Source organism: Tauraco erythrolophus, chromosome 2 (assembly GCF_009769465.1).
Source record: "Tauraco erythrolophus isolate bTauEry1 chromosome 2, bTauEry1.pri, whole genome shotgun sequence".
Classification (NCBI taxonomy): domain Eukaryota; kingdom Metazoa; phylum Chordata; class Aves; order Musophagiformes; family Musophagidae; genus Tauraco; species Tauraco erythrolophus.
Window position 1 is genome coordinate 83,045,697 of NC_141466.1, and position 23,065 is coordinate 83,068,761.

Sequence of the window (23,065 nt, forward strand, 5' to 3'; positions counted from 1 at the left end):
CATGGCAATCTCTGTTCCCAGCAGTCTGCACAATGAAGTTTCCAAGTCTCCTTTTCTTAAAAGCAGCCTTAGAGGAGGCATATCAGGATATCATTAACATTGGGAAATCTCAGCCATCCCTTTACATGTGCTACAGAGGGGCTCACAAGGGCTACCTGGTCTAAGGAGGTCCGATATGGCCCATATGGCATTATTCTAGTTTACCAAGGATGAGGACCCACAGTTTCCATAGCTGAGCAACCTAGGGATCACTAGGTTGGAGGAGTTTGAAGAAATCCTTATAACCACTGTTTTCTCTCTCTGCTTTTCCATTTGCAATGAACACAAGTTTGCTTTGGCTCAACATGTTGCCTATGTATCTTCAGACATATCTGATCTATACCTTGATCTGCTGTACTTCCCACTTTCTAATTTGCACATTGGGAGAATCCTGTCCTAAAAGCTATGGTTTTTATATTCTGGTAGGATATGTTCTGTTATTGAAAACCAAAGAGTTGTCTTGTTCTTCCAGAAGTGCCATTTAAACAGAAGCAGATTTTCAGGGAAGGCAAGGCTGTGCGTACGAGCCGTGTTTCTCAGCAGCCTTCTCGTTGTAAATGGAAACAGACATACTTAATCTGAACTCTGAACCTCTTTTGTGCTCCTGATTGTTTTAGTCTGGGCTCCAAAGTGGTGTGTAACAACTTTTAGCTTAAGTAGAAAGGAGTGTTCCGCTCCTTTATTTTTTCTTTATTTTTCTTTCTTAATGAATTGTTTCATTTTTCAGTATAAATATACAGGAAGAAAAGATTGTTCCACACACATAACAGACAAAGTACAGCAGGCTTCAAAGTTTACAGATAGCAATACAGGGCCAGCAAGACAGTAAGATAATATTTCTTTTCTTTACAGCATTGAAGAATCAAACTTGTTTATTTTAAAGAAGAATACATTTCTCCTCCTTTGATTTCCTTTAACAGTGTTCTGTCCTAGTGACAAGTTTGCTATATTGAACACCCATGCTCTTTTCAGGAGAGAAATACTACAAAACTATTGGTAGTCTAGCTTGACAATAAGAACTTTTCTAAACTATAGCAACCTTCCTCTGACTTAAAGGGGGCCTACAAGAAAGCTGGAGAAGAACTTCTTACAAAGGCATGCAGTGGTAGTAGCACAAGCGGTAATGGCTTTAAACTGAAAGAGAGTAGATTTTAGTTAGATCTAAGGAAGAAATTCTTCCCTCCGAGGGTGGTGAGACACTGGAACAGGTTGCCCAGAGAAGTTGTGGATGCCCCATCCCTGGAAGTGTTCAAGGCCAGGTTGGATGAGGCTTTGAGCAACCTGGTGTAGTGAAAGGTGTCCCTGCCCATGGCAGGGGGTTTGAAACTAGATGATCTTTAAGGTCCGTTCCAACCCTAACCATTCTGTGATTCTATGAAACAAGAAGGTAGTGAAACAAAGTGGAGGAGAAATGTCAGGGCACATAAGTGAATCATAGTCTGAAATTTTCAGATTGCTCTATTTGAAACCCTTATGTTGGAACCAGAAGCAATGCAGTAGACTACGTACATCTAAACTAGTCTGCTGCTGCTTCTGTTCTTGTTAGATCACCTAACAATTCATTCTCTCCTGTGCCTACTTAGATATAATACTGCTTCAGATAGTTCGAGCTCATTTGGGCTTACTGAAACACCATTTTGGCTTTGGCAGAGAAGTTATCTCTGATTGATACCCGATTTGCGTCTCTACCTTCAGTGTTACAAGCACCTGTCTGCTTAGCTTCTAATCATATCATCTGTATCTTGACAGAACAGACAAATCTACAGATTGCTTACATTCTAACAAGTAGCAATAAAGGAAAATTTGAATAGCTGGACTATATGAAAGTTTGAGACACTGCTGAAAAGATTTCCATTCTGTTTTTTTTTCTAAGGAAATCTACTACTTGCAAACTTCTGGCTGCCTTTTATGTTCCAAAGATCTTTCTCTGATTTTGAAGTGGGGCTAGAAGTCTCAAAAAGCTACGGTCTGGTGAGGCAGTGTGCGTTAGGGGTGAAATTGTGAAAATTACTCATTGTTAGCCTAGCTGAAAACTACCAAAAGTAGTGAGAGCTTTTCACTGACATAAATTCAAGTAGAGTTATGTCAGCACTGAATTCTGAGGGAAATACATTGTTTCAGATTTACAGCCCTAATTTCTAGCACATTTCATTTTGCTCTAGTGCTCTTTATATTCAGTTAGTTATCTCTTTTACTTCACCATATCTGTGACTAGACTTCTATTTTATACTCTTTACATCCTGAAACATGGAGGGACCTTACTATAGGTTCACTGACTGCACCTTTGACTTTGCATCCCCAGAAGGAGTACTCAGGTATTTGCTGTGTTGCTTATCAGCCCACATTTCTTTCTAATAAGAGAAAGCTTTCTAAATAATCCTCCAAAATAATTACTTCTAAGTATGTTTAATATGCAAAAATAGCTGCAAATACATTTCTTTGCAGTGGCCATGGAAGTATTTCATGACTTGAAACCATAAATTTAAAACAATTAGACGAGGGGGTGTTCATTGCAATTTGCTGGCATGTGCTTGAAACAACTTTTTAGATAGGAGGAAAAGCATCAGATAACCAAAAGCAGCTGTTCAGGTCTGCCCACAGAGGAGACAGCTTAGGCAGTGAAATTTTACTCCCTGGCAGACCAGAAGCAAGCCCATTCTTGCAACTCTCTACTAGAGCAGAAATTTCAGCATGCCACAAAGCACTCCTTGTCTATGGAGATTCTGCTTATGTTGTGTCTCTGAACAAAGAGGATTGTCCAGGGAAGGGGCAGTTCTGTTGGCGCAACTGCACGTCTTCCAAGAGTTTTTGCTGGCGTAGTTCTGTGGTCAACACCAAGGTGCTGGCAGGTGCTGCAGAGCAAACACAGACAAGTAGGACTAACCTTCAGCTGCACAGTACAGTATTGGTCCTCATTACAAAGTAGTACTGTGGCTGGATACGTTTGTATTCACCCACTCGTTTTGCTTAAGGTGTTGACTTTGATCCAACTGTGTTAGAAACACGCTTTCTGGATAGGATCCCTACATCGAAATTCAGATCCCTGCAGCACAGACATTCACAACAGAGCTCACAGCTGTGGACTTCTTTGTTACTATTTTTAGTGCAGAGAAACAGGCATTTCAGAGTTCTGTTCATTAGATGTGTTTTACACATGATGAATTGTGTTTCATAGTTGCCTGTACCTCTGCAGTGACATTGTACCTTTTCACCTTCTGCAAGTCCGTATCGGAGCAGTTCCTACCACCTTTATTGCAGTCATCTTTGTGTGCATGCTTATACTGAGCTAATTAGGGCTGCCTGATCTTTTTCAGTGACTGAGGGCCATGACTGATGTGCCTGCCTGGAAAAGACTATGAGAGCTGAAGCGTTTACTGTTCCCAGCTGTTAAGATTTTAGTGCTGTGGTTTGCAGCATAGCACTGTAGGACAAATCAAACCCAGCGACGGTTTACTTTAAAATGCTGTACTGTAAACTGCAGTGGTTCAGAAGCTGATTAACAAGCAGCTCAGTAGTGCATGAACTGGAAGTTGGGCAGACAGGAGGTCTAACCTCATCAGTCATTCCAAGCTAAGCATCCCTTAAACTCTGCTTAAAAGCATCCCTTCAACTCTGCTTAAAAAATGAAATCTGTTTAGGTTATGTTATGAGCAATACTTTAATTTCTGTCAGATTTTGAGATCTCCAGAAAGAAATCTGCAGGGGCAGTGTATTTATTTTTTGTTTCAGTTTGTGTTCCCAAATTGTTTGGAGTTTGACTTGCCACCTAAAAAACATATTTCATAGTGGTAAAATAAATGAAGGCCCTTTTAATTTTCAGGTACAATGTGTGTATCATGGCTTATGGGCAAACTGGAAGTGGGAAGACATACACAATGTTGGGACCACAGTTAGAGGAGAACTTTGCATTCTCCATAGAAGATGAATCAGAACTTGGAATTATTCCTCGAGCTACCCAAGAAATGTTCAGGTAACAACTAAGTAAAGGCTCGTGTCAATGACAGTCACCTTAAACTTTATAGAAAGGATGAAATAATGTTTGTAATGTATGTATCATTTCAGATTTCAGTTTCGCAATAATTAATATTTATAGCTTCTCTGACTGCCATTTGAGTTTTGATATAGATTTCTAGTCTCTTTCCTGCTTAGTCTGATTTTCTAAGAAAATAAGATCATTCAATCTTGCTGTGTGCTGTCTTTCAGACTCCTAATTAACTTTTGAATTATGTTTCAACCGTAGTTGTGAGGGTCTAAAAGATAATTAAGTTTTTACAAGTTTTGTGAAAATTGACAACTGGAATAGATTAAGAAGATCCAGATTAGAACCCAGTCCCTAAGAACCGTGATAGTAGAATTTTTAACCACAATCTGTTCTTGCTTTGAGAATTCTTATATTTTTTTTTTGTTGAACCTAATGCATTATTTGAACTGATAGGCTGCTATTTTATAATAGAAGAGCCATTAGAGGTTTTTCCAGCTAAGCCTATTTCTTTTAGAGAAGGGTATAAACTAAATGAAAGATCCAATTTTGTACCAGAATAACTGTGTCTAACTGTAAATATTCTCCTAAATAGACAAGCCCTTAATTTTTGAATTTTCTAAGGCTGTGGACACATAACCTCTTACAGATCCAGCTGTGTGGTTTACCATCTCTGCCTGTTGATTGCTTGCACTCTACCAGAGTTTATCATACCCTGAGCTCTGAATGCAATAATGTCCAGCAGAGAAATGGTATAAAAAAGTCTTGAGGAGGGAGGGAGGAGAAAAACAATTTAAGCTGGCCCAGCTGTTTGGAAAATGAAGTTTTATTTACTGCTTTATGTATAATTTAACTGTATATTCTGATTCTTCAGCTTAACATTAGCATGTGGATGAGGCAAAGCCACAGCTGTGGATATTTAATAAGCATTTTTATCAGATTGTAATGAGATTACAATTAAAGAATAGATCTTTATTTAGAGATTGTTCACTTGGGGTTTTACTTCAATGTTTTTTGGCTTTTTCTTCTTTTTTTTTTTTTTTTTGTTTTTATTCTCTAGGCTTATTTCAGAAAAGCCACCAGGAAGTTACTGGGTTGAGGTTTCTGTTGTAGAAGTGTATAATAATGAAGTTTTTGATCTTCTGGCCAAAGACAGTTGTGGAAAAGTATTTGGCGTCAAACGTGATGTTGTCACAACCAGAGAAGGAAGGAGCGATGTTCCGTTGCTTACACATGAGTAAGTACACAACTTGATTCTTATCATCCGACCATGATCTGGTGTCAATGCAATGTATAGCTGTCACGAAATTGCACTGTAGGCACCAGTTATCGCTCCGAAACAATGGCTCCTGACTATGTGCAAAAGAACAGTTCCCACTGTTTCCGTTAGCTCAGTGTATTAGACTGCAGTTGGCTGCAAATGTCAAAATACTTTTAGAAATAACAGTACAATTAGTTTGGGTTATACTCTGGTGTTAAGCGCCTTCCACTCAGAATGCCTGAAGATAGCTGTGTGTTTCGTTGTTGCTGGATCTAGGACATCTTGTCAGATGTAGAAGTTGTAGAACTTCTTGAGAGTTGTAGAACACTGGAACAGGTTGCCCAGAGAGGTGGTGGATGCTCCATCCCTGGAGACGTTCAAGGCCAGGTTGGACGAGGCCCTGAGCAACCTGATCTAGTTGGAGATATCCCTGTTCCTTGCAGGGGGGTTGGACTAGATGACCTTTGAAGGTCCCTTCCAGCCCTAACCATTCTATGATTCTATGATTCTGTGTAGAAAAAGGGGTAACCCAGTCACAGAGCGCTTTCTCTTCAGTCTTACCAAATCATAAAATTTACAGATTATAATAGAAATGTATGTACCTCTTGTAGATTTTAAGCAGCTGTAGAGTGTTAGCTTTCCCTACACACATTGGAGTTTAAAAAAAAATACTTTAGAAAGAATAAGATTATAAGTGATCTTTTAATATAAATACCCATCTTGCACTGCTTAGTATTCTGGTTTTATTACCAGAGGCATTAAAGTGGGAATTGATATGCTGGCATTTGAACTGTAGTTCTTGAAAATCCAGGTTCTTCAAACTAAAAGCTACAAATAGCTAAGCTTCTACCCATTGAATTTTAAGATTTATACCTTCCCAGTGTCGGTGTATGGCCAAGTTTGATTCTTATTTACATATCTTGACAGTGTAGGGAGAGCTAAGGTATTTAAGGCTACAGCTATACTTATTTTGATGCCTTCTTGTACTTATTAAGCATTATAAAGGCTTGTTCTAGTACACATTGGAATGATTCTTGGTGTTACCTATGTGTAGTATACAAAGCAAATGTGTAATACTTTCCTGTTTATAAATAAAACACCTTGGCTAACTAGACGGTGAAAAATCACAAGTTTATAACAGTTCATCCTTTAACAAGAGTGAATCCATTTCAGATTTTAGTAGTGGCTGTGTTGTTTGTGCTAGCATTAAATCAACATTAGCAAAAAAAAATTATGACAAGCAGTACTAGTGGCGCCAGAGAGGTGACGCTACCCATGGAATTAAGCTACTGGACATCTGCCTGTGAGCACCCAGCATGTGAAAAGATTCTGGAAGGGAACATTTCTGCTTGTGCGCTGTAGACAGGTCTAGAAATTTATAAAAAACTGTTCTGCTCATTGGGTAAATAATGTTTGTGAAAAGAAACATCTTGCCCTATTGAAATCTTTAGCACAGTATTATAGTGTTTTACATTTCTGGGGGAAAGATGATATTTTTCTTCACTTCTCTATAATAATGTTTGTCATGGTCTGATCTCTACTTTTCCAGGAGGAATTAGAAGTTAGATATGAAAAGCATCTCTCCCCCTACCCCTGCCAAATAAAATAAAATGCACCCTCCGTGGAAATAATTGAAGGCAGGATTTTTGTCTTGTGGGACTTAGTCACATAAGCAGACTAGTAGTTGTTTGTTTATGTGGGTTTATGCTATTGCCAGAAAGCCTTGATAAAAATACAAGAATGTACCGGAGGGTTGCGCAAACATACTTTTATTCTACCTAGCCATGTGCATTTATTGACTTGTATTTTCTAGCCATTGAACTGATCATAGAAAAGTGGGACCCTAGAGAAATTGTAAAGTGGCTTTCTTCACCATGGGGGCTACATAACTCTCCTTTCTTTCTATGAAATACTAATCACTGCAATATTCTAGGAAGGATTAATGTTTGTATCTGGGGTATGCCTGATCTTCAGTCTTGAGGTTAAATATAATTTCCAGATAAATTCTGCATCCTTGATTGCACTCTGCATGCTCCATGAGAGCATCGAATGAATCAAAAATGACTGGAGCTTGAAGTGATGAATCCTTTTGCCCTCTCTGTCTGTATTATGATGACTGGTGGGTTCCTCTCAGTCTCTATTCTTGGATTTCCCCAACTGTGACTCTACTCCAACTTTTAGTGTCTGGTTAAGGTCAAGGGAATGAAAAACTCCTTAAGAAGAGGTTGGGAGAAGAGCCTAACCTGTGTTCGCTAAATCCTTCTTGAAGGAGCTAGTCTTTTTCCTTTCACTAAAGAAAGGAACTGTATGACTTAGAAGATGGGTGCATATAGCGTAGGTATGATGGGATTTGAATTTTTCCTGCTTCATCAGAACCTTCAATTAATTTTTAATTATGGTATTTCAGTAATCAAGACGCTGGCCTGGTTTCATTCCTGAAAAACGCCTACTCCCCTTCCCAGGGAAGCTTTGCATAGTTAGTGGGTGACCCATCTCTTTTCCTAGGCTTTGGGGAAGGGAGAGGTGAGATGTAGCTGGACCTGTGCTATAGAGACAAGTATTAGAAGCTGCAATAAGGTTTCATTTGTCCTTCTAGTTGATAAAATGGCTGCTCTGTTTATTTCTGTAAATTTTAATATATATTAAAGGAACCTGGCACCTTGAACTAAATACCTCTTAAAAACCACTTATCTTAATCAATTGATAAATATTCAATTGTAATGCAAATATAAAGAAGAATATGGACTTGTAACTTGTATCTCAATTACAATGCAAGCAGCAAAAAAAGTCCAATTCATAAACAGGTTATATTAATAATTACACAGAAAGGTTAATAAGAAAAAGGAAATCCAAACAAAGGAAGGGAACCGTTGAATAAGGCCACCCAGCTGCCTGAAATCTAAAGTAAACAGCTGGTGCTTTGAATAAAAACACATCCTCGTTTGTGATAATAGTTCATCTAGAACATACTGGCCTCTGGGTCTCATTGGATTCTCCATATGTCCATTAAAGTACAGTAGTCTCTTTCCTGCTAACATGTACGTCTTACAGAATAACAAAAACCTCAGTCTCTTTCTTCTTTTATGGCCTGGTTGACTTTGGAGAACAGTCAGCATCAAATTTTTATGCTAACCACAACAGGGCTTCTCTTTGTAGAATTTGGTCCTGGAACGTACGGTACATACAGCATGATAAAGTTGTAGAGATTATAGTAAAAATTATTACTGTCGAGTCCTGCTGAGAAGCTACTGTGCCAAGCTTGCAGCACTGGGCTGGGGATGCTTTTCACCTCCAAAGTCAACTGCAGTTTCCCAGGAGGTGACCAGCACTGACAGCATACCCTATCTGCAAACGCTGGATAGAGGACAGCAGCTTCTAGCACTGATCCCTTGCCAGTGCACAGCAGCAGCGTGCAGAAGCCGACTGCCTGGTGCTACATCCTAGCGAAGGCTGCTTCCCTCTCAGGCTGTCTGGTCCTGGCTGACCAGCTACTGGAAGATGCGGGTCAAAACTCAGGAAGGTGGCAGGATCTGCCTCCTTGGACCTGAGGCAATAGTCAGATCACCCCAGCGTGAGGTTCTGCTTTCTCTGACTGTAGGAACTAGAGCCACTGCCTCCCTGCTGGTGCCAGGTCAAGCAACCAGAGAGGTGTTACCAGTGGATGCACAGAGGCAGAGGTACTACGGGGCAGGCCAGCGTGTGCAGCTCAGGGTTGATCAGTGAAGTCCGTAGTGATCGTTTGGCTCCTTCTGTCCTGGTTACACAGAGAACTGCTTTAAGGTGGCTGCCTCTCTTAAGTGTATGTGAGCATGGTGCGGCTAAGTGTTCTGCTGTTCTTCAGATGCCCTTGCTTTATTTTTGTTTTACCTGGGTATAGCTCTTTTGTCTCTAAACTCTTCAAGTATGGCTGCTCTTAGCATAAAATAAGTTTGTGCCCAGTGTGACTTTCACTGAGATCAGCCAAATCTAAGCCATGAAAGCCCCTTGTCTTTTATCACATGCTTGCTTTCGCTGACTGCAGCGATGTGGAACCAAGCCTGTAGCCTGTCAGAAGAGTTATTAATGGTTCTGGTGTTACAGGGCATTTAGTAATCAGGCTGTGATATGCAGTCATAATAATTTATAACCCCATCTAGAAACTAATGTTTAGGTGATGTAACTTGAATGATTATTGAAGAAGGCAATGCAGTGAAAGGAAAGGCTAGGCAATCTTACCTCAGTTGTTTTCAACATTGCAAACCTGGAGGAAATCGTAGCTGTTGTTTTTTCTTCACCTAACCTGTTTATTTCACTTTCTGTGTTAGGTTTTTGCCCTTCGATTGGTTGTACTTGCAGTATTTCCTTTAAATAGAAAAGAAAACAGATAGTACAAGATAAAATGGTCTATAGAAACTTATGCCTGTCTGTTCTGACACTGTGCTGGAGTCCCTGCTCATTGAACAGTGGAACTGAACTTTTTTCCAAGGATTCTGGTTTTAATTCCAAATCCAAATTTTGATTTCCAAAGGCCCAGAGAAATGGTTTTTTTTTCCCTAATTCTGTACCTCCCAAAGAAAAGGGACTACTGGACAACTCCACTTGTGTAAGATAAGAGATTCCAGCAATGTCTAAATCTGTGTCTTTTCTTCCAAAGTGTGGAGGTATAGAAATTTCAGTCACTTCTAGAGCTGAGCTACAGCACTTATAGACCTGCAAGGCTGGCAGGCCACTTCTGTGCTTTCAGTACTACATCATGGCTTTTGTCTTGAATTTTCATCTTGGACTATATCCCACCTGAAAAAGTCTATATACGGTTGTTTGTGCAGCTAAAAACTGAGATTACTATAAGAAGTTAGAAGAGTGGGGAAGTGGAAATGCCCAGATTCAGGTCTAAGTTACCTTTCTCGAGTGGTTTTTACTGTGAGTCAAGTTAAATCTTCTGCTTGTTTCTTTACTTCCTAGGACTGTTGAAAATGCATCTGAATTTTTGCATCTAGTCAAGAAAGGCCTACAGCTGAGAGTCAGGCACCCAACACTGGTGCATGCTCATTCCTCTCGTTCTCATCTGGTAGTTACATTGACCATAACCACAATCGTCTCTGGAGATATCTTTGGTAAGTGGGATGTTAACTAAAATACATCCAGAGTCAGTTGTTTTTTTTTTTAAAATAGCCTGTGGACTAAGAGATTTTTCTTATTGTTTTTTCCTTCTTTTTTCAATGTTTAATACATTCCCTCAGTTCTTTTCCATTGTTTAACTTCTGTGTACCTTCTTAAATAACAGACTAGTTTGGTGGCTGAATGCTACTGAAACTCTCACTTTCATAAAAATTTTCACTTTTCTTTACATGTCTTGACTTACGAAGTTCTTGAAGTTTTATAGCATGAAACAACTAAGGAAATAAATTTTATCAATAAGTCATAAGATAAGGGATAAGATAGGTAAGATATCAATAAGATAGATGCTCAAATACAGTAGTTAAATAACTTCATATGACATATCATATAATTATTCATGCTAAGTTTATGGTAAAGCTAACTATGCGTTTTAGAGATCATCGTTTTTTCGGATGAGAAAGATTATTTTTTTACCCACTGCATTAAATTCAGAGTCTCTTGGACTATAAATAACGGGCCACTGTAGGAACAGATGACATAGTTGTCTTACTTACTGTGGCAAAACCTATATTTCTATTTTTCATTACCGCACCAAGACTTACCAGTTTATTGCTTTAAGAATAACTTCAGATTTTGGGGGTTAACCTTGTTTTCTTTTTCTCATGTTGTAATTAGACTCTCTGCTTCTAGTGCTGAGGGCCATCTCCTTCATACTCTGCAACAACAATATGGTTTTAGAAAGTGGAAAATATTTAACATTTTTTCTCTTAGATTGCTATCAGAAATTAAACCAACAATATTAGCAAAAGAGAACAAACAGTGCCCTCACTTACCTGTGGGCCTTGCCAAAAGACACGGTTACTTCACAAGTTGCAGCTCCAGCATTCCAGATGTTAGCTGTAGCCAGTTCCAGATTGTTGTCAATCAGACAGATGTTACTTTTCAAAACACGGTGTTTGCACCGTTAGTGCACCAGCCATATTGTCTAGTCCAGACTTCCTTTTGCCATTTCAGATTGCAGTCACCCTACTACACCAGTTGTCTGGCAGCAAAGCTCCATAGAAGTGTCTAATTTATGTTGAATGCAGACTCAGGCTTTCAACTCATAGCACATGGATGAAGATGTGCAATATGGAGGGGTAGAGCAGCACTGCAAATGGGACCTTGCAACAGCAATATGACAGCACCTTCTGTCTTCTTTAAAAGGAGAAACTCCTGATTTAAAAGCTAGGTGCGATTGTCAAATATCTCAGCACTGGAGATCTAAGTCACTAAATAAAAAGTTGTAAAGTCTGTGATGAGTTCTGCACCTAAAGCCAAGGTTGACAAGCCAGCACTTTTTCAGGTTTGATTTAGGTCTTTTAGCATTTTGTTTCAGTAATATCTGTTGTTTGAGGACAGCAGTTTTTTAATTTCCTTGTCTCAAACTGAAGAGGAGTGAGAACACTTATTTTTACATTGTGTGGCCTGAAGCCATTTATTCTGTGCAAACCAACACAGCTGCTCCATCTACACTGTGAACAGCTGGCTTGGGTTTTAGCAACAGTCTAGCTGGAGAGATACAGTGCTCTGCAACTCAATTCAGCCTGTTCCTTGCTCAAGTTTTGCAGCTGGGAACTTGGTACTATTGCAACAAGACTCTTTAAGTCCCCAGGAGAGTCTGTTGTCTCTGTTACCTGTATCAGAGTGTGTGCCTTTTATTCTTCTATGTCTTTCCGAGACAGAGAGAGAGATGGATGTAAACCAAAACAGTGAAGGAAAAAAGTAAAACTGCTTTGGGAAAGCCCTTTTGCATATACTCCTACTAAGTTAATGTCAAAGCAGCTTTCCCAGAGAATCTGTCTTCCTCTTCCTTCCCAGTAGAGAGAGAAAGCCAGAGGCTGCTGCTGAGGAAGAGGAAGGATATAAAGCAGTCTAGTGCAGTTACAGAACTACCAGGAGTAGTAGGTAACCAACCTGAACAAGTGGGAGTAATAGTATTGATGCTAACAGCTCATCATGTGGAGATGCAGCAGTGGCATATGAGGGCTGAAGGAAGTCTAAAGGGAACAGCAGCAAAGAACAAATAGAAGAGGCAGGATGAACTTTTTTTTGCCAGAGCATCAGCAGGGGATGTTTCAAATACATAGAAACGGACTTCAGGGCTTACTGCTCTCAACATTGAAAATCTCACTTTGGATGCAGTCAATCTAAAACATGAAAAAATGCCCTTTAAATTCCTTACTGGACTCTTGTTTTCCACATTGCAGTGTGAACAATAGGTGTATTAGATACAAGAGAACCTACACTCAAGTCTTGTTACCAACTGATACAATCGGTTTGATGAACAAAATCTTAAACAAGATAGAAAAAGTCATTCAGTCTGCCCTTGCCATTGATTCTGACTTGTATATTGCTTCTGTTAGAACAGCCTAAAACAGCAGCTGCTGTACTTCCCCTCTGGATGCCTCATTTCACCCCATCTCAATTTCCAGTGTCAGTGAGAGGCTCTCACTGTTTGTTTTTTCTCATTAACCAGGTGCTTCATGGGAAGATGAACAAACCAGTCAGAGACTAAATAAAGAGGCTTCCTGCACCTTTCCACAAAAAATGAGAGACAATAAATCCACCTCTTCTTCCAGAGCCTCTTCACCAGCACAACTTGAAGCCACTGAGAAACCGAAGCAAGTCAAAACCAGGTTGCAGCTGGTGGATCTCGCTGGTAGCGAGTGTGTTGGTAAGTGAACGTTGTCTGTTGATGGGCACGGATCCTGCCAGATCTAGGGTACAATAGCTGCCTTTACCTCTTTATGTAGGGATATATGCTACCCTGCTTTCACACAGAGGGTGGTTTAAACCCACAGATCCTGACATAAACAAAATTTGTGGGCCTGATTGTTCCAGTTTTACACTAGTACAGTTTATCTGAAAATCTGACTGCATAAGCCTAAAATAAGCCCAGGGTGGTTACCCATATCGTAGGTATATTATTTGTTCAGGCTGGTTTTATTAAGTCTGTTTTTCTATTCTGGAAATTAGCATATCTTTGTACAGAAATGTTTAAAGTGCATAAATTATTGAAATATTACAAATAGCTGTAATAATTTTTATCATCATGTGTGGGTTTTTCTGCCTTATTGTGGAAAATGTCTTGGAGGAAGCATAGTGTTGAAAAGATAGTATTGTTTTCATTGTTTCTTCAAAGCGTTTTCTTCCCCCTTGCCCCCTCACCTCCTCTGTGCACACAATAATTTCAAAAACTTGATTATTTCCTAAAAGACAAGCTTTCTTACCAAGAAAAGCCATGCAGCCAAATGTACCATTCCAGAAATAATGTTTTGAAAACTAAACCAGTATTATGAAAGAGTCTTTTACTTTACTGCCAAGAGTTCTTGCTGTTGCTCACTGTTAAACTTTTGTTCTACAGAGAAACCTAATACAATATATTATCTTTTTCATATGCTCTAGGTGCCGGAAACTGTTTGGTAAACATGTAAATATGTAAATTGAGCCAGAGTGTGTGTGTTTGTTCCCTCAGTTCAACCAGGACAAACGTTTACCTGGTTTAGGGCTTGGTGGGCTAGATGCTCCGGTGAAGGCCACCGGAGAACTGTGCTCACTTACATCAGTGTTAGATGTGACCCAGCACATATAGCAGACTAACTTCGGCCATCGGCTACGCTGGTGGAGATTTGAAGATGTTGGACTTACTTATTCTGATAAAAGTGAGACCAGCTGTTAACTCTTAATTGTTTTAAAATGTGGACAAATCTAAGTGATCAGCAGTAGCAGCCATCTCACACACTTTAAGTGTACATCAGCATCGTAGACCAAACCTTTCCAGTGTTGCTGAAGGGCAGCGTAGCTACCTAGCACCATGCTGGGTGGATGCAGAAGAGCATCGTTTTCCTGTATCGATTTCCTCACAGCGCATCACACCACAAAGAGCAGCACCTTATAGACTTTGGTGAGCATAAAGCCCTCACGCTTATGGCTGCTGTACAGTTTTGTTTCTGCAGCTTATGCCATCAGTGTCACTCATGTTCTTCTAAGGGATACAGATGAGACAATTAACTATTACAACAAATGGTGGAATTCAACAGGCTTCTCTCTGGAGGCACTGTGGATTGATGTTTTCAAAAGCAGCATAGTCTTGTCTGATCGTATGGTGTTGCTACTTTCTCAGTTCCAAAAATACATATGGAGACAAGATGCATTGTACAGCTGAAGAGATCGACTTTAACGTGAGATACTTCAGACCATCTGCAAGCACTGAACCTTTTTTAACCTTCCTTCAAAGAAGAGAAGTACTGAACAATGTATTGGCAGTCTGGAAGGGTGGACTGGAAGTCACGGTTCAGAATTTGTGTTCAAAAATGCTGTGGCAAAAGCAGATGATACAGCAACAGAATTTTTCACAATTACAGTTGAAGTAGTTTTGCTCAGTCTTACCCTTGCCTTTTTCCACACGGTGCTAGGTATGTCGGGAGTGACAGGTGCAGCGCTGAGAGAGACATCCTTTATTAACCGCAGCTTGTCTGCCCTCGCAGACGTTCTTGGAGCGATAGCGGAACAGCGATCGCATGTACCGTATCGAAACAGCAAACTTACGCATTTGCTTCAGGACTCTGTCGGTGAGGAATCATTCTGACTTTTGTTCAACAATATAGATTTCTTTCCCCTCCTTTGTTGTGTAAAACTAGAGGATGATCTTCTATTCTTCCCTTGTACATGGGCCTCTATTCAAAGGCTCTGGCTTTGGAGCAGTGTGAGTACACAGTGAGAGTTCTGAACTCCTCCTGAATTTGGCTAAACCTTGCTGTTTCCAAGGTTCAGTTTAGGAATATACTTGGAAAAAAATCACGTATCTAATAGGATTGTGTAAAGGGTAATAATTGCATTTCATTGGTGTTTCATGTCAGGTAGAGTTTACAAATTCAGCTTTAATCTTTATTACTACAGGGTGTAGTCACATATTTACACGTTCCTTAACACTGTGCCCTGTAGCAGTAAGACAAAGGAGAGGGACTCTGGAACATACGCATCTACTGTGCTACAACTTTCTTTTGTGTTTGGGTCACCTCCTCTTCTCGAGCTCCTCACCTATGCAGAAATAGTTTTAAAGCAAGTGTAATTCCTGCAGTAATGTCAGATTTGTGTCCATCTATATACTATATTAGTCTATTTTAATTCAGCCGGAAAGCAGCAGCCCTTTAGTCTGCAGTTCAAGGCATTGACAGTGGCTGAGGTAACAGTTCTTTAGAGCTTATGAAAGACTATTAATTTTTGCTTGAACTTTGAATTTTACCTAGTGCTGGAGTCCTCACTGTGAAAAGGGAAAGCCAAAGGAGCTATGTTGTATGGGCACTGAGCCTGGTTTTAACCATGCCTAGTCTATGACTTGGTGTATGTTTAGGTGAAGTGTTGAACGTGGCAATTTCCTTGTTTGTTTAATTATTCTCTGTGAACTTCTAAATCTGTTCTGCTTTATTTTCATACAAATAAGCTATTTTGCCATTACCCTGAATTTACAAACGTTTGACAAAGCTTAATGAAATGCCCAGACCCATAGCATACACGCAGACTAACTGATGAAGCTAGAAGGGGGAAAAAGAATCTACATTACAAATTGTGAAGCATTTATTCTACTGGGGCAAATATCAAATTGTTAGATATAGACTTCCCTTGAAAGAGCTGTGTTCAACAGCCCTCTTCACGTATGGTCTTTTGCTTCATAAAAGCAACAGTAGCCTGTGCTCGTTGTGTGAATCAGTACATTACCAGTGTAGAACTTACTGAAAATAGTGAGATAAATAAGTATGTTTTGTCTTTTTCCTGCTTTTAGGAGGTGATGCTAAACTGTTGGTGATGCTGTGTATCTCTCCTGACCAGAAGTACTTAACAGAATCAATGCAGTCTCTGGGATTTGGAACTCGTGCTCGGCAAGTTCAGAGAGGACAAGTCAAGAAAAAAAATTTTCCAGTGCAGAGTAAAGCAAAATAAAACCTAAGACTCCTGTGGATTAAAGTATTATTAATGAGTTCCTCAGACTGAAATGTATATTGTTGTCCTAAAGCCATTCTTTTAGATAACTGCCAGATAAAATAAACAATCCTCAATGTGGCATTAGTAAGCCATAAACCTGCTGATAATGTTCTTGCTCCAAGGATAATAGCAAGTATTGACAACAGCTACCAGCCATGGTGGAATGGCGTAGAAATAAATCAGGCTTTTCTAGGAAAGCTACTTCAAGACATGGTTTTGGTGATGTGTTTCCTTTGGGCAAGTAGAACTAAGTCAACAGAGCCCTGATTTAGGATGGCTCACTTCTGAAAGGCCAAGAGCACGTTTTGTTTTCTCAGTAGAAGACAGGAGTCTAAATATCATTCCAGTGCTTCAAAACAATGAGTGAAATACTTCTCCTCAGCTTGGCTTAAAATGAGGCACGTCATCGTGGCTTGCTCTTCTGTCTAACATGGATGGCGTCATTCCTAATGCACTATCAACAGGTAGGAGTGTAAAGGAGCCCATCAGCTGTATTGAATGGAGTTCTGTTCTCTGCTTGTTTAGGTAGGAAATAATGGCACTAGTGAGATGAAGAAAAGGGAGTAAGGCTATATCTGTTATCCCTCTGGAATGTAGCTTAGAAAGCAAATGAGGGATTATATGACTTTTTGAAAACACACCCAAGTGGTTGGAGCGAATCGCAACTCTGCCTCAGAGTAGTTCACTAGAACTACAGCTTTCCCTGTTTTGGGGTGGTTTTTGTTTGTTTTTTTTTTTCTCCATGAGTGCTGAAAGACCCTGAACTACAGATCCTAAAGGCTAATGGGACCTAAAATACACAACTGTTTTAGTAGTAGTCTGGCCTGTTGTTTCACTTGCATTTCTGAACAAGTTAAACACATCACAACGTTGAAGATGTACCTGCACATTAGAAAAGGATAACTACGCACTTCCCATCCATCAGATGAATAAAACCCAGCTTGTGATATGATGCTTCTCATCTTCAAGCGGCTTTCACCCTCTTGCGCCAACGTTGAGATGCCATGCAGGGTTTGTGAATGACGCTACCCTGGGAGGAGTTTCAAAGACATTTAAGCAATATTAGAGATGAGAAGTGGTTCTGAGATAAGTAGCTGGCTTCAAATAACATCTGACATGTTTTATGTGCTACGTTGCTGCTCAGCAAAGGCCTCAGGATCTACTCCAAATTTTTACCTCCAGCCATCACTCTGCCTCTAGACTGGGAGAGAGGTCATTGGTAGGTCACTGCAAGAAGGCTTAAATTGCAGTGGTCTGCCCAAAAGGCTGCAGTTTCTAGTACTCCAAGTCACTTAAACTTCACAAACATAAATATTTATCCAGAGGCTATATATCATACTGTTATTGGAATTTCACCCTCGAATATGTAACAGCTGCTGCATTGCATGCAGCACTCTGATGCTCAGAACATGAGCATCACAACTGGAGAGCTGTAATAATAGTTGTTTGCCTCAATAGTGTCACGAGAGTAAAAACGCCTTAACTTTTTACCTGATTCCAGCAGGACCAGATGGGCAGGAAAAGAACCTTGCAAAGCTGAATGGTCACTAAAGCAATCTCAGGTGAGAAGCTGTCAGAGCGAGGAAGGTTAGCCTGCGAAATGAAATGCTGGAGCAAACGGCTTCAAGCTCACCTTCATCTCATTTAGGCTACTAAACCGGCCCAGATTAGAGCTCTAAAAGAGGTTAAGTAAGTGACAAGGGAGGGCCCAATGATTCCACCAGCATCCTTAAGTAAGTTCCTCAAATATTTTTAAGGATTTGGCATTTCCTAATTGTTACATAGAAATGTAACTTGTCATCAACTGCACTTTCTTTTCTGGAGCTGCTCTTCAAAACTTAGTGTTTATTTACCGTCTGTGTGGTAGGGGAAAACCAGCAATATTTATTGTTAAAGCTGAGAAATAAACTCCTCAAATATCAGCAAATACCAAAAGTTTAAGTTTCTACATTAACTCTGCCAAATTGTGCATATGCAGCATTCCTTATTCCTGTTTTCCTTGTCAGTGTAGCATATCACTTGCTGTTTGACCTACACGGTGAAGTGTACAGGATATGCAGGGCAGCAAAGTTAACATTTTTGCTCTAAGAACTTTCAGTTTTGGAATTTCCTGGGTTAGAGAGACATGATTGCTCAATCCTAGTGTCAGATGTGATGCACTGAAGGAAAGAAGGGTAAAAGCTGTAAGTGTGAAATGGCTTTACTCTGGCATCTAAGCTGAAATGTCTTCTGCCTGAAGATTCACTCAGACCTGCTAAAGGAGAGGCAGGGATCTTCAGACATGTAAGAGACGTCCTGAGGAGCAAGGAAGACAACATATGCAAGGCCCTATACTTCTGTGCTATATTTTTTTCAGTTTTCAGATCTTTCAAGCTTTGAAATGACAGCTATGTTAGAAAAGCAGGTGTGACAGATATTCACAGAGCTGACTTGAAGATTTCCTTTCTTGGCCAAAACCTATCCTGATAAACCAATCTTCGTCATCTTCACACTGTAAAGCTGAAACACACATACCAACACTGACAGAAAGAAAGTAATATTAGAAAGGATTCAAAAAAATTGAGACAGGAGATCATAAACACCAGAAAAGAGGTAGTTGTTTAAGAGTGCCCATGTAGTCTATTTGCTAATACAGCTTTGCTTTCTGGAAGGGCAGAGGTGCAGGCAAATGAGAGAAAAATCTATACAAATCAGGATAAAATCCTTTCAGTGAAGCCCATGCGTGCATAATCCAGAGTTCAGCTGGTCTCTTGGTGCATTGAAGCAAGAGCACTCTCAACCCTGCTCTGCCTCCCACCAGCTCAGCTGAGTGATTGGGTCACAGTTTTGAAGAGAGAGCTACTCAGTACAGAATCATAGAATGGTTTGGGTTGGAAGAGACCTTAAAGATCACCTAGTTCCAATCCCCCTGGCATGGGTAGAGACACCTTCCACTACATCAGGTTTCTCAAAGCCTCATCCAACCTGACCTTGAACACTTCCAGGGATGGGGAATCCACAACTTCTCTGGGCAACCTGTTCCAGTATCTCACCACCCTCAGAGTGAAGAATTTCTTTCTTATATCTAATCTAAATCTACCCTCTTTCAGTTTAAAGCCATTGCCCCTTGTCTTATCACTATATACCCTTGTAAAAAGTCCCTCTCCAGCTTTCCTGTAGGCCCCCTTCAGGTACTGGAAGGCTGCTAGAAGGTCTCTCCAGATCCTTCTCTTCTCCAGGCTGAACAACCCCAATTCTCTCAGCCTGTCTTCGTAGGAGAGGTGCTCCAGCCCTCTGATCATCTTCGTGGCCCTCCTCTGGACTCGTTCCAGCAGCTCCATGTCCTTCTTCTGTTGGGGACTCCAGAGCTGAACACAGTACTCCAGGTGGGGTCTCACGAGAGCAGAGTAGAGGGGCAGAATCACCTCCCTCGACCTGCTGGCCACACTTCTTTTGATGCAGCCCAGGAAATGGTTGGCTTTCTAGGCTGCAAGTCCACATTGCCAGCTCATGTTGAGCTTGTCATCCACCAACATTCCCAAGTCCTTTTCCTCAGGGCTGCTCTTAAACCATTCTCCACCCAGCCTGTACTTGTGCTTGGGATTGCCCCAACCCATGTGCAGGACTTTGCACTTGGCCTTGTTGAACTTCATAAGGTTCACACAGGCCCACCTCTCAAGCCTGTCAAGGTCCCTCTGGATGGCATCCTTTCCCTCCAGTATGTTGACCACACCACACAGCTTAGTGTCTTCAGAACACTTGCTGAGGGTGCACTCAATCTCACTGTTCATGTTGCTGACAAAGATGTTAAACAGTACCAGCCCTAATACTGACCCCTGAGGAATTCCACTCATCACTGGTCTCCATTTGGACGTTGAGCTGTTGACCACAACTCTCTGAGTGCAACCATCCAGCCAATTCCTTATCCACTGAGTGGTCCATCCATCAAATCCATGTCTCTCCAATTTAGAGACAAGGAGGATGTTGTGCGGGACAGTGTCAAATGCTTTGAACAAGTGCTGGTAGATGATGTCAGTTGCTCTTCGCTTATCCACCAGCGCTGTAACCCTGTTGTATGTAGAAGGCCACCAAATTTGTCAGGCACAAATTGCCCTTAGTGAAGCCATGTTGGTGGAGGGGTGTCCTCTTTCCTATCCACGATCAGCCTGCCTTGGTGGCAGTCAGCATGTTAACGTTTTACTGCTGAGCTCTCGTTCTCCCCCCCGAGCCCCCGCTTTCCCCTGTGACAGTTCAGCCAGTGTGCAGCTACGACACACCTTCCACCATCCCCTGGCCGGCCGTACAAAATAGGCATTCCTCCACGCAGCAATGCAAGGCACCACAAACCCCAGCTACCCTTTGAACTGGCCTTCAGCAGCCCCTCTCAAATTTATTCTGCCTTCTTCCTTGCCCTGCAGATGGGCTGAGCAAACCCTTTTAGCGACAGTAGCTAGGAGCCTCCTCCTCAAAAAATTACTGAAACCACAGCAAGCACAAGAGAATTTAGTCTTGTGAAAACTTCAGTATCCAGCGTTCCAGTTTAGTGTCAAGTTGGTGAAGGAGTCACTGGTGCGAAGCCTGACCCAGCACAGCAGCTGCCTGGGAGGCCCAGGGTCTGGTATTCATGCCAATGTACCCCGAGCACCTTACGTAAAGGTGGAAGCTGCTTCCACGCTGTGAACATCCCTCACCTCTGCCACTGTGCTCATACATCCTCCAACCCATGGGCCAAGCACCCTCACAGAAGGCAGAAAATTTGGATCCAGTTCAAAGGCAGAGGATTTGAGCTCATGTCTCTACCCACACAGTGAATGCTCTGGCTTGTAGGACATCCAGCAGATCTGGAGACGGGGCAGGGAAAATGGGACTCTACTAGACCAACCCCCAAGTCCTAATAGCAGCCAGTGCTTGTCTAGGGCAAAAATATACAGGTACGCATACACATAGGCCTACACAAAGTTAGCAAGAGAAGTCTAGACATATCTAGAATCAAACAATAACCCTCAAGGTACAAGTCCAAAATTTGGCCCAAAAAGTACAGCATGGTGTCCATGTTTCTCTGTGGATTTATCGTTACAGACGGAATTTATCGACTTTGGTTGTTGGTTCCTCTTGCAGCCAAGGAAAAGAGCTTCAGGACAGATCCACTTTCAGCAAGATCCTCTGCCTTCCTAATCTAGCGAAGGAGTCCAGGCAAAGGGTTTAGAGCCCCGGCTCTCAGTTTGCCATGGCTGGGGAAACTGATGGCTCAAGGACCTGCTCTGAAGGATATACAACCGCTGCGGTGGTTTTCACTTATTTTTTCAGTCTTGATCCCTACTACACCTAGCCAGCTCTAACGTTAAGCTCTGCAGCACCAGTCCAAACCACCTTCTTTCAGCCTCTGCAAATCTGTCCCCAGTTCACATGCAGCACCCAGCTTTCCAAATAGGGAAAGGCAGCATGCGACAGGGCAGAGCAGAGCGTATGGCACAGTAGCTGCTCCCCATCAGTTCCCTGTGAGGATGTTTTTTCAGAGCCCACAAGGAACACCTTTGTTCAGGGCACCTTAACGCGCCCCTGAGAGCAGCCCCATGCCGAGCACGTGGCTGGCACACTGCAACTTCACACTACAGTTCATGACACCCTGCACCCTCTGCAGACAAGCCATTAATCTTCCTCACCACCTAGGAGTATTCTTATCAGCAGAGCCCAAGGAAGCAACGTGATCCACAATTGCTTAACAGTGCTGCATCTCATCAGGGGGTTAAAAAAAGCAGACATTAAACCAGCCAGTGCCTTTGGCCCACTCTTAAAGAAAACCTTAACCTATGCTGACATTTGAAAAATTATATATTTAATTTCCACATGTGGCTTCATGCCTTGGCAGCAGCCACACCACAACGAGAGGCTGCTCTTGGTTTTAGCCAGGCTAGGAAAACCATAATTAGCATTGGAAGGTTCACAAAAATGTTTAATTTGTTATTAAATTGCTGATTCCATTTTATGAAGCACTTTCCAAACCTCTGCAGAACGCGAGGCGCAGGCAGAACGAAGCAGTTGTTGGGAAAGGCTTTCAGCTCCTGCTGTGGACAAGCAGTTGCCAGCTGACGGGCTTTGCAAGCCCCTTCCAGCCAGAGGAAGAGGCAGCAGTGTCGGCTCACGGAGGAGCAGACCGGCCCAAAGCGGAGGAACACCAAAGGTACCACAGCCTTTCACAAAACCAACTTGGCATTTGAGCAACAACATTAACCACAGCCCCAGCCAGACAAAAATGCTAGCCACACACCATACAAAGGAGGGCACAGGGTGACCTAATTGAAGGGCATGAGTGAGGGGAAATGTTGCCTACCCTTCTTTTGGTCTTTTCTTACATCCATTTTCATAAAACCAGGTTTTAACTAACAATGCATTTGCCTCTTTTAATTTCATTTATATAAGAGAGACAAAAAAATCTAAGATAAAATTTGAGCCTTCTTGAAGTCACGTAAGTATGTCCTGGCACGCCAGAGGAGTGGAGAGCTGCATTCAGTTTTGTTTATTTGAATTCATCTTTAAGAGCAGAAAGGTGCCTGTGGTCTTGACTAAGGTTGGCAACGTGTCTGAACAATAACTGTCCCAAAGCTGCGTCGAAATATTCTTCAGCGACATTTAGAAGTGACACAGGGCAGGAACCATGTGGGGCTGCACAGAGTGTGCTGAAGCCA

The 23,065-nt window shown here is 41.4% G+C and overlaps 1 protein-coding gene across 1 annotated transcript in view; it reads left to right on the forward strand.

Moving 5' to 3' along the window:
* KIF25 (kinesin family member 25) overlaps positions 1-16,358 on the forward strand; it is a 40,625-nt gene extending 24,267 nt beyond the window's left edge. The window contains 6 exon segments of the mRNA XM_086627099.1: positions 3,860-4,009; positions 5,079-5,255; positions 10,221-10,372; positions 12,895-13,092; positions 14,834-14,989; positions 16,201-16,358. Coding sequence (XP_086483225.1) covers positions 3,860-4,009; positions 5,079-5,255; positions 10,221-10,372; positions 12,895-13,092; positions 14,834-14,989; positions 16,201-16,358 — 991 coding nt within the window.
* Positions 16,359-23,065: the final 6,707 nt, after the last annotated feature.